The sequence below is a fragment of the Pristis pectinata genome, chromosome 15 (assembly GCF_009764475.1).
Source record: "Pristis pectinata isolate sPriPec2 chromosome 15, sPriPec2.1.pri, whole genome shotgun sequence".
Taxonomy (NCBI): domain Eukaryota; kingdom Metazoa; phylum Chordata; class Chondrichthyes; order Rhinopristiformes; family Pristidae; genus Pristis; species Pristis pectinata.
Genome location: NC_067419.1, coordinates 14,019,544 through 14,031,904, shown reverse-complemented (window position 1 = coordinate 14,031,904; position 12,361 = coordinate 14,019,544). Strand labels below are relative to the sequence as shown.

At 39.3% G+C, this 12,361-nt stretch overlaps 1 protein-coding gene across 7 annotated transcripts in view; it reads right to left on the bottom strand.

Moving 5' to 3' along the window:
* Nucleotides 1-12,361, bottom strand: part of cadps2 (Ca++-dependent secretion activator 2) — a 537,859-nt gene that overhangs the window by 117,952 nt on the left and 407,546 nt on the right. For all 7 annotated transcript variants that reach the window (XM_052030087.1, XM_052030089.1, XM_052030090.1 and 4 more), the window contains one exon: nt 860-963. In XM_052030087.1, coding sequence (XP_051886047.1) covers nt 860-963 — 104 coding nt within the window. The remainder of the gene's footprint in view (nt 1-859; nt 964-12,361) is intronic.

The following is a 12,361-nucleotide window of genomic DNA, read 5'->3' as shown; positions in this document are numbered from 1 at the left end:
AACCATGATGAGGCTGTCACTAGATGCTGTCAAGAACTAGTAGATCAGATGCATGCACATCAGCTGCACATTATTCTATGTAAAACTACTGGAATTGATTATCAGGATTAATGATAATTACTTTAAGTTAAGTTGCAAGATTAGATACAAGTTTGAGAAATGAATTTGGAAACTGTTCATTACACAGAGTAATCAGCACTTGGAATGACCTTCCAATGAAGGACAAAACCTGAATTATTTAAGAAATATGAGATGCTGGGGCTTGTGGCAGAGGAGGTTCTGAATGATGGTTGATACCAATGATCCATTGGTTAGTCGTCATGGAACCAAAGATATCATGAAGGCTGAAGAAAAGGTCTGCAGCCTCCCTCGCTTCCCAACACTTGGTCATCATTCAAGCATATTACAACATTTCAAGTGCACATTCTTGTATGTTGTTTAATGTGGTGAGGATTCTTACACCTAGCACCTTTTCAGGCAGTGAGTTCCAATCCTCCTCCCGTTCAATAATATCTCCCCAACTAATCTTTCTACTGCTAGATTTAAAGATGGGAAATAGTTGTCGGGTGAAGTGAGAAGGCACATTCTATGTAGGCAGAAGCTGGTTGGAGTTAGTTGCTTGAAGATGATTTGGTCCCTTTGAATATGTTGATAAATTTAATAGTTGTACTTAGAGAAATGAAGAGCATTTCTGTCATTACAACTCTGGTTTGCGATTTGGTTCACGTGTACTTCAACCATTACATTCCATGATCCAAATCTACAGCAAAAAAAGCTTGTGATTTTCATTGTAATTTGTAAGTACTGTCCAACAGTTTGGGACCATTATATTTTTCATTGAGGAAAAATCAAGCCTTACCTCTGAATGGTGCTCTTCATTTTGCTGAAGTACCTCAATGCATAGTTCTGCCAGTCGAATCACATCGTCCAATCGTTTGGCTGGAGTTCCTTGGCTTAATGCTTCTGTTATCATTGAATGTAAAGAAATTTAACACAACTATTTATAGGTTGCAAGAGTGAACAAAACCTTTGGCACACAGCAGCAGCTTATGAGCAATGATGGTAATATTACATTTATCTGATGACAATATTCTGTTGGAAGCCAACCTATTCAGGCCAGAGGATGGATAAAAGTGCTTGGGAGTGTCCCATAGATGCCTTGCTACTCTCAAGGATAAGAAGCAACAAAACACAACCAACTCCTGACGGTCTGAAAATTACAGGGAAACAGTATGATGGGAATCCCTCTACTGCTTGCACTCTTGTGGATATTTTATCCCAAGTTTCACATTGGTGCATGCTTCCTACCCTTCTCTGGCTCATGCCTACTTGGTGGACTGCTGATGGCAACATTCACTCAAGCTTCATTCCCAACAGTTAAAATACATAGTCCCAGCATTCATCTCACTGGGTTATCACCTACCTGCAAAATAAAGGAGGGGAGGGCTGTGCACTGTATAGGGGGCTTCTCGTGTGTGATCCATATCCTAGATCTACAAATCTGAGCTTATATCTTGTGAAAGGAGGGCAAAAGCTACAGGTGACCACTGTGGATAAACCTGTTTTCTGCAAGGCATATTGGCTCCACATTGGCTCCTATCCCTTAGATTTTCCCCACAGCCAGTAAATTACATGTCTTTGTCCCTATTCAATTCCCTTTTGAAAGCCATGGCTTACTGAGCACCTACACAAAAAGTGCTGGAGGAACTCAGCAGGTCAGGCAGCATCTATGGAGAGAAATAAACAGTCAATGTTTCAGTCCTTATGAAGGGTCTCGGCCCGAAACGTCGACTGTTTATTTCCTTCTATAGATGCTGCCTGACCTGCTGAGTACCTCCCGCACTTTTTGAGTATTGCTCCAGATTCCAGCATTTCCAGAATTTCTTGTGTCTCTATTTTACTGAGCACCTGCATAGTATCACTGTTAGGAAAGGAGGGGAAATCAATATGTACTTGATACAGCCACAGACAGGAAATTGGTTGATGCCCGTTTTCGTTGGGTTGAAAAGAGGATTTGATTGCCACTGGAGATACCATCCCAATATTACAGGGTGTTGGCTGTAAAACAGCATTCAGAGTAAACCAAAGCCTACCAAAGCTGTTCTGCTCTATTACTGCCAGCTATGCTAGTGATTGCAGATATTGTTGGCAGTACACTGGTGAGTTCAGCTAGTTTTCCATCAATGCCATCTCATCTCTCCAGTATCCATTATTTGTTTTCCCTCAGCTTTTCCATCACAGAATCACAGAAAGGCTACAGCAATGGAAAGAGACCATTTGGTCCATCAAGCTCTATGTAAGAGAAATCTAACCAGTTCTACTCTGCCACCCCATCCTTTGGCCCTGCAAGTCTTTCAGTGGAGATAATTTTTCCACCACAATTGAATCTGCCTCCACTGCTATCCCTGGTATTGCATTCCAACCCCTTCCCACACACTGCATAAACATTTTCTCTTGTGTCACTTTAGGTTATTTTGTCAATTACCTTCATTCCACAACCACTGGTTCTTGACCCCTCTGCTACTGGGAACAGTTTCACTCTATCTACTCTGTCCGTAACTTTCATGACTTTAAATACCTCTCTCAGATTCCCTCATAACTCCCTCTCCTCCAAGGAGAACAACCCCAGCTTCGCCAGTCTGTCTACATAACCAAAGTCCCTCGATGATGGAATGAGGCCTTTGACGCTGACTAAGTAGGCAGGTTGACTGCTTTGCCTGAGTAGTACAGGGAATTAGAGAGTTTGCAGGCTTCTCCATTGTACAACAGTTAGAATGATGTTTGACTTGATAATGCAGTATTCACACCATCTGTGTCAAAGAAAGAGTCGGAATGTAAAGTTTTAGAATGGGTATAAAACAAATACGAAAGTAAGGCACTGTATTTTCCATCCATTGCACACTGTGACAAAAATACTGTTAATGCACAGCTACTTTCAGGCTAATAGAGCAACTACTGATTATAAATCATACTCTCCTCATGGGTGGTTCAGTCCTTTCCACCATTCCTCACCCTCCCTGCCCCATTATCCCACCATACTAAAGTAAATATGCTTTGCTGTCAGGTTCAGATTACCTGAACCCATCATTACTTCCAATCCCACCTTTTAATTCTGCCCATGTGCAGCCTAGCCTCTGACAGATGGAGACAACAGACATCCTGCTTGTCAAACCTGAAACGTTTACTCTGCTTCTCTCAGATGCTGCCAGAGCTTCTGAGTACATCCAGTATTTTCTGTTTTTATTTCAGTTCTACAGCATCCACAGCTTTTTAAAATTTTTTTTTAATGTCAATTGTATGCTTAGAACACAGAACAGTACAGCACAGGAACAGGCCCTTCGGTCCATCAAGTCTGTTTCCAGCACTATGCCGAATTAAACTAAGTCTCTTCTGCCTGTACATGATCCATATCCCTTCATTCCCTGTATACTCAAGTGCCTATCTAATAGCCTCTTAGATGCCGCTGTCGCATCTGCTTCTCTATGGTAGGGTTGGTATCACCATCTCTCCTTCCCTACGTGACACAAGGTGTTCTGCTATTACGCACTGTTCCATCTAATGCCCTGTGTGGGGCTGTAGATTCCCACCTAGCTTCAGCCAAAGTTGAACAAGAGTTCCAAACTGCTGTACAACCGCCTTGCAATGGCTTGGTTCCTCTTCAACCGACAAGGAAGAGGCGTGAAGCACCTACTCCTCTGCCACTACAACCATAGAATTGCTCAATGGGAGGCTTGCACACTAAGGGGCTCAACAACCAAAGCATTCCTGCCAAACTTATAGTTAATAGCAACATTAAGCAATCAAAACTTGCGGTAGTGGTTCATTACTCAGTGATGTCAACTACAGGCCATCTGTGGGTAACGAACAGACATCTATATGTCAATTTTGTCCTTCAGGCGGAAAATACTCAAAAATCACTCAATATGGTAACCGTACCTCCGTAGCCTTGGAATGAATGGCATTAAAAGCACATAACACGGATAAGAAAGAACAATTACCAAAAGTGGAGAGAGAGAGGAAACTGTTCATAGGAACAAGCGTATGTACGTACATCAGACTTTTGAATTTAATAATATTATGTGAGCTTGTTCATATGTAGGGGTGTTAATAAGTTGTGTGTTCGTAACTTGGGGGTGGCCTGTAAATGTTTTCACCAATGCTTTGCTGAGAAATGTCACTCACCACCAGTTTTGTTCACAACCTGTAATTAAGGTTCAGGAGTCCAATAAGCTCCTTGACCTTGTAAACCATTAGTTCATAGATAAACTATACCTCACTTCCCTTTACCAACACATCTTACAAGAACCCATCTATCTCAATCTTGAAAGCTTGACTTGTCTCTGAGGGGCAAAAGTGTTTCCCAATTGCCCCCTAATTGCTCCAGCAACAACCCCTCCCTCTAACCCCACCCCAATTTTTCATTCTGCTGCCAAAGGAAGTATTTTTTTTGTATCAAATATGCCAAGTTCTTTTCAAATGTTTTGATTAGGTCTATCTGCTATACACAAGGAAAATGAATTTTCAAAGAAAATGCTTTGAAAGCTTTTAAAAGATTGTACTCTGAATGTTTCTGACAGGTGTTAATCGAAAATGATAGGCTAAACAAATATTGTCTCATTAAAATATCCAGCTTCAGTTATATACTGATCATTAACCTTCTGACAGTGTAAGGAATCTGTCTCCTTTTGTGCTGAAGACTATATAGTAGAATTAGTATAATGTCCGAAAGTCTCATTTTACCATTTTGTAATAATTAGAGAATATTTCTTAACTCTTTGGAGCCTATAATTCAAATGTTATTAAAAGCAAAGTGTTTTTCTTTTGTTTTTGATTCCTATCCATTTAAAATTCATTGACAGAGATACAAAACCTAGCAATTCTTCAATTCCAAGAAAGGTTAGGCCAAAGCAGGTTTTGTGAGGGTTCTCCATTGCAAAATTCTGTTGCACGTGAGGTCAGAAGAATTGGGGAACAGAAACCGCTGAGGGCTTACATTAACCAGCTTGCTTTATCAACACCTTATCACCATGTCAATCCTTGCATCGCCCTATCACTCTATCAGAGATATTGTCACTGTTTATCCATCCTTCCTCCACCTTCTCTGCATCTAAAAACTAACTTATTTTCTTTCTGGCTGAAGGGTCTTTGACTTAAGACATTAACTCAGTTTCCCTTTCCACAGATGGTACCCAAACTGTTGGGTGTTTCCAGTATTTTCTGTTCTTTGGTCAGAAATATTGTTATGCTTCATAACACACTACCTCGGCCCTTATTTCCAAGCTATCTAATTGGTGCCAAGAAACACTCAACAGGACAAGGGACACTAACCTGACTTCTTTTATTACAAGAGATCTGAAGGTTTCTGGTAATTTATGAAAGCTACCAAGACTACTTCCCTGAAAAAGACATTTTCCCTGGGAGAGCACAGCAGATCCCACAGCAAAGTGTTGGTGCATTGTAAGGGTTGTACAAAATGTATGTATCTCCCTAGTGGAGATACATACCTGGGGAGACCAAATGTTGGCCTGCCAGGGCTGCAACCCAATCAGACGCCAAGTGTGTGCATATGATGCTGTTGGTTGGACATTTGCCATCCGAGCCTGTGACCTGAAGGAACTCAGGACCAGCTAAATTCAAAAGCATCTATGTATGCTGAGGGACTTACCTCTGGCTTGGAACCTTTACTGCCTATTTAGATATTTGAGAACTGCAATTTCTGATTCACACCATCACGACTAATGTATCAGATTTTCACTTCTGTGTGGTATTCAATATTCTTTTTAGTTATTGGAAATCAAAACTACCTGCTGTAATTGTCAAGACCATTCTGTGTTAATAAAGTAGAATTCAAGGCATAAATTACAAATTATGCAAAGAGTTGTCACTTAAGAGGATTATCACACAGTAGCATGCATCAAAAAACATTCTAAGCATCTCAGCCCAGCCTGCAGTTGATTATGGCAAAGGTTTTCTTTAACTATTCCAGTGTATAGTGTTCTACAAATGCAATGAAAGGTCAAGTGACAAGGCTGAATTATATTCACAAAACTAGCAGTGAAAATGTCAATGTTTTTTTTCCCATATAACATAATAACAGGAATAACATACTGCTGTTCAAATTGGAACCTCAACATTGGAAGCACAGCACAAGGCCAGTTTTAGTGGGAGGCCCAAAAGCTACTCAAGTAATCACACTGACCTGTGGTTCATGGCCTAGTTTCCATGGCCAATGTAACTGCTAGCAATGGACTGCTTGATGCAAGTCCACAATCTTAATGCTATTATCTCTCTATACAGCTAAATAACATTTTAAAAAACCTTGGGACGAGAGAAGCAATCTGTTAAAGTCAACCATTTCTTTCTCTTCTCTTTTTTATTGCTTGCTTTTTCAACATCTGCACTTTAATGTACTTAATCTGCTTTAATGTATTTAATCTACTTTATTTGTAACTATTCCACCTTCTCCTTGCTTTACTGTTACCAGTTACTTTATACCTTAATGTGCACCTTACACTGATCTTCACTTGCGCCCATTACTATTCAGCTCAGAGAGTTATGCACAATTTTTGTAAAGTAAGGTGACCGGGGTGGGCATGTTTTACAAGATTCCACCCCTGTCATATTGGATTCAATCTAGGTCTCAGAATGGTTTCTTATAAAATTAGAGTCTACTGCTAACTCACACTTCTGCCTAATGCGATAGCGTAATCACACTGACCTGCAGATCATGGCTTATGTTTCCCAATGTAAGGGGCACAACTTGATGTGAGCCCAGAATTTTCATGCTATTGTCTCTCAATGCTAAATTGATTTTAAAATCAAAATGGCTAAATGCCATTTTAAAATAAAATAAAACACCTCTCAATATAATTTCTGATGCAAGCAATAAATTGTTCAGTTGATCAAAGATCTGCATTTGTAATCATGTTTATGGACTGACTTAGGTTCTTAACAAAATGCTTACATTAATAAAGTGGGGTAAACTGGTTTACCTTTCACTACAATAAGAAAAACACATCTTTTGGCTCTTAACCAGTCTGATCACTACTTCATCCAATACTATTCATTCTATGAGATATTTAACAATGTTACATGCCTATAAGTGCAAGTGTTGCTTTCTTTTCAATTTTTTTCTTATAGCTAACAGCCTTTCTACCTCTTCATAACAGGCAGCTTTAGTTCACAACACATATCCATTTCTAGCATCTGCAGTTTCTCTTGTGTCTCCAGTTTTAGTCTGCAATCTCTCAAAACAGCTATTCCAAGTCTCTGAGAGCCATCTATGCTTGTAGTGCATCAACCCCGCTGCTAAAGAGACACATGGAAACCATTAATGTGAGCTATGAAATAAGCATTGACCTTGGTTATGATACGAGTAATGCTATGCTCCCAAATGGCACACTCTTATGAGAGTGTTACAAATCTGACACTAATCTTCACTTTATCATCATTAGGAACAGGTTTAAAACCCAATTATCATTGCCCATTGCCAGCTTGTTAACAGTAACCTTTCAAAAATTTAGTCCCCAGAAACTGCTCTATGTGGGAAGACTGCAATTGTGGAACCATCTTTGGGTTGAGCTTTGTTGACAGAAGGGAAACAAGACTTCATCTCAAACAGCAATTGATTTTAAGAGATCTCCTTGGGATATTGCGGCAATAAATAAGGTTAAAGAAAGAGAGAAGTTAGCCTTGGCACTTGCCTTACTGAAAAAAAAACTACTTTTCTGCTACAGAACAGAATATGACGAAAGATCTTGGATGCTTAACTAACATATTTCCAACATGCAGAAGCCACACAAATCGACTACACTATGCATCAACTGCATTGTCAAAGGCTGCTGGAGACAAAAGGAAATGAGTACGGTACTTGTGTTTTGTTTAGAAATGCCACTTTGCTTCAGATCGGATGCACTCGTCTGCTTTTTGGCTGGCAAAAGCTGCCATGGAGGCTGCTTAGACTTGGGTGACTGCACTGTGATATTCAGGCGTGGAAGATGGGGTTTTAATATATATAAAAAAGAACAAGGGAGAGAGAACAAACAATAACCATGTAATAGAATAATGAAGAGGCTGATGCAAAGGAAAGCAATGAGGCAGAAACGCACAATATCTTAAAAGAATGCACTCTGCTGAACTGCACTAAGGCCACTGGCTCCAGGCATCCACAGCAGTTCAATTAACAGCATAGGCAATATAATGGAGTGTTGGTAAAAGGGCACTTTGAACAGCTCTATTAATGGAAATGCGAGTCTCAACATAGCTGTTCAATTATTGTGAATACTTCAGAAACAAGCATGGACAAAATAATGAAAAAAAAGCACTTAAATGTGCAAATGGATGACCGGTACAGAACAACAGGCCAGCTAGACCACATAACAAGGCCGCAGCACCATTCAAAAGGTGCAGCTGAAATGATAAAACTGGAAAGAGTGAGACTCAAGTGGCTGATGCAAATGATCAACCTTGGAGTAAGTACAAAGATAACATTACTTTTCAGTACTTCTCAATACAGTCTACAAGACTGCAGTGTGACTTCAATACCACCACTGTCTGAATGGCAGATTTGAGGGGGCTGTCAATGGGGGACGTTATATAAATCATCCAATTCACAATATGAAGAAGAATATGCACATACCTAGCAGCATTCTGCATCCCACCCTCTTAGATTTTATAACATCTGTGCAATATTGATTGGACACATCACTATTGAACAATGATATGCTTCAGTAATTTTCCGGAGAGCCACTGGATTACAATACTTGAACCCCGTAAGAGACTGGTTTTAATTGCTATTTTACATTAGCTGTGTTATTTTGGAATATTCTGGGAAGGGATGCCTTTTAAAGTTTGCCTAACATTTTGATCCATTTTGTTTCAATGGGAATTGGGCATTAAGAGATTTTGGTCTCCAGCATATCAAATTTCAAGTCACTCTCTTTGGAGCATCGTGTGGGGATTTGTCCTGAGGGTGCCTGTCACTGGGTAGTCTTGGCAAAAATGGTCTTCGCACCACAGTGACAAACTGGGAACCCTGCAATACTTACCTAAACCTCTGGCAAAGTACTCCTCTCAACCTACTTATCTCCAGCTCTACCTCCACCTAATCCCCACCCAAATCTCCCCAGCCCCATCTTGTGCCTCAACCACAAATGAATTTTGATGTTTTGAGCCAAACACTTAAGAAGCATTAGAATTTCCAGGCAATAATGTTCTTCAGTTTGCAGCTGGGTATGGATCAGAAACCAAATGTTGAAAAAATAGTGCAGATGGAAAGTGATTATAAAATGTGTGATGAAGAAACAATTAGGCTTAAGAAGATGGCAGTGGCAAAGAATGTTGGCATTCTGAAGTGGAGCCATCATATTGTATTTACACTCCTAGGGCTTCCAATGTGGTCAGTTTCCAATATGGAAATTTTGAGTCGGGATTGGAAATCAGGCCCAATCGTAACTGTCACAAACAGGTCACTATCAACGGCAACAGATAAAAGCCTAGAAAATGATCAAATGCCCATTCCCCGTGGGGAAATTGAATGCTGCAAAGCAACCTGAAGAGTGGGACGAAATAGAGATTAAAGGAGGAACAAAAACTGTTACTGTAGGTTTATAACAAAAGGATAAAATAAAATTGAAAATAAACAGAAAAATACATGCTAGAAAACCTAGTTTCACATTTAAAGGTCAGCTAACTGAGTTGTTCGCTCACTTGTTTTATAAGAATCAATTCAAACAGTTGTTCAATCCATTTTATTAAAAACATTGGCCAAACTTGCTTCTGCTTATTAATCTATTGGTTTAAAATGTTAAGGCACACATAGAGTCATAGAGCGTTGCAGAACAGAAATAGACCCTTTGGCCCATCGATTCCATGCTGATCATCAAATACCCATCTACATTAGTCCTACGTTAATCCCATTTTGTTTTACTGTCCCCACATTCTCAACTCCCCCCCTAGATTCTTGCACTCACCTACACACTAGGGGCAATTTACAGTGGCTGATTTACCCACCAACCTGCATGTACTTTGAGGAAACTGGAGCACCAGGAGGAAACCTACCTGGTCACAGGGAGAACGTGCAAACTCCACACAGACAGTACCTGAGGTCGGGATTGAACCCAGGACTCTGGCACTGTGAGGCAGCGACTTTACTGGCTGTGACATTGTGCCACCCCCAAGGAACTTTGAATTGATCTTTGCATTGAGTTACTACCAGCAATTACTGAGACGGATTCTTTCTGTTTGGGAAGAGTGAATGATGATATGCATTGAAGTGTAGTTCCAGAATGTTGAACTCATGATAGGCAGCATTGTATGTAAATTCAACATGTTTTCAGTGTATTCAGTATTCTAGAAACCCAAGTCCAAATGAGAATATTTTTTCCACCACACATCACAATACTATTTCAGCACAGTATAACTTCAAAGCCTTTATGTTTTCATTCATGGCTGCAATGTCATGTGAAAATTATCAGCAGACTTTAAACAAGTGTCATTGCTTGATGAATCTTTATAAAACCAAATTGAAGATAAGCCTACTTTTACTGTATGACTTAACTCCAAACAGCATGTACTTTGGGAGTAATACTTCATAATAAAGGGATCTGAATTAAGTGCCCCCAAGAAGGATAACAATCTCACTCCGATGCCTATGTCCTGATAGGCCTAGATTATTACAGTCAGAAATTCCTCAGTTAGCTGCTAACAAAGCTAAAACTTATCAGTCCTGTCATTTTAAACACTTTTTTGATACCGTTCCAAGTTTGGCCAATAAAACAACGTTGACATAATATTGATATTAGTGTTTCTGTGGTAAGCTCTCTCACATCATTGATAAAATGTGCATTACTCCTGGTTTTATGATCCAGCCACATACAAATGGCAGTACGCCATTTAGCCCCTCAAGCTTGTTCTGCCATTCAGAGCGATTATGGCTAACCTGTGACCTAACTCCTTAAACCTGGTTATTTCTCATAATCCTTAATAACGTATAAACAGAAACCTGTCAATCTCAAGTTCCAAATTAGCAACTAATATAACATCAATTGCTGTTTGCAGAGAGTATTTGAAATTTCTACCACCCATGGCAGGTGGAAGTATTTCTAACTGTGTTTCTAAAAGCGCTGGGTCCAATGTTTGATTAAGCTGCAGACCTATAATCTTGAATCAGCAACACCTATTTCTGTCTATTTACTCTATCAACCCCAATCTAAATTTTGAAAACTTATTTCAAACCATTCCTTAATGCAACGTTTAGGGAGTAATAGCCAGGTTTGTACAGGCTGTTCCTTGTAATTTAACCTCTTTAAAAATGCACCAGTTAGGTTTTCTTTTCTCAGTTTTCCTCAAAATGCATTACTCTTTGACATCTTTTTTTATTTCAACCAATTTCTCTGCATTTCTGTGCATTTTGTACATTGTAATAAACTGGGAAAAATAGGCTTTGCAGGTTTTTATTTCCTTTAACTGCATTGAACTTAATGTGGTCAAAATTCCTTTGTGGGATATTTTACATGAACCTATCTAAAATATGCAGGATAATGAGGGAGCTGAAAGAGTGTGCAAAGTAGCATTGCACAAACCTGTTAAGTAGCAAGCTATTGAAAGGAAATTAAACTTATGAGTTTAATCTCACTAATAGATCAAAGTGTGAGCTAACACTCATTAATATAGTAAAGCTCTAATAATTAGCATCATTTGATAACATTTTTGGCTTTAGCCAATTAGCACACCCAAGTCACTTTCCTATTCCACATTATTCAACAATATATTTTTCATTGTGGATTCACATTTACTATTTTTAGCCCCAGTGTATTCCACCTTGTATATCTCATGAGATGTTGTTAATATGCCTAGCTGTTAAATCTCTCTAGATTTTGTTCAATTATACATGTCTCCTCAGAACATCCTGTTTACCATTGAATTATATCAATGTACTTTACTTTCAGCACCAATCTTCAGGCTAATATTAGGAACAGTATCAATCCTTCAATAATAGCCCAGATAAATTTGCTGTTCATTGCTATGCAATTGGAAGTCTTGATAAATACACACCTTATCACCTATTCATCATGAAAATATACAATTCTTTCTCAATTCTACAAGCTTTCATTTTAGTCAAATCTATTGTGAGAAAACTTGTTATTTTGGAAGTTTTTTTTAATCATCACCCCCCAACTCAATTTTATCTTCCAGAGATTCCAGTAATGCCCTGGAATTCCTGGAGAAAAGTTTGAATTTCGTTTGGAACTACAGACATTTACCTCTGTAACTGTCAGGAGCAGCCTGGTGCTTGCTGGTCATTTCTCCTCTCCACTACAGCGCTGAGTGCAGTGGTGGAGGGCCAACTTGCTACAGCTTC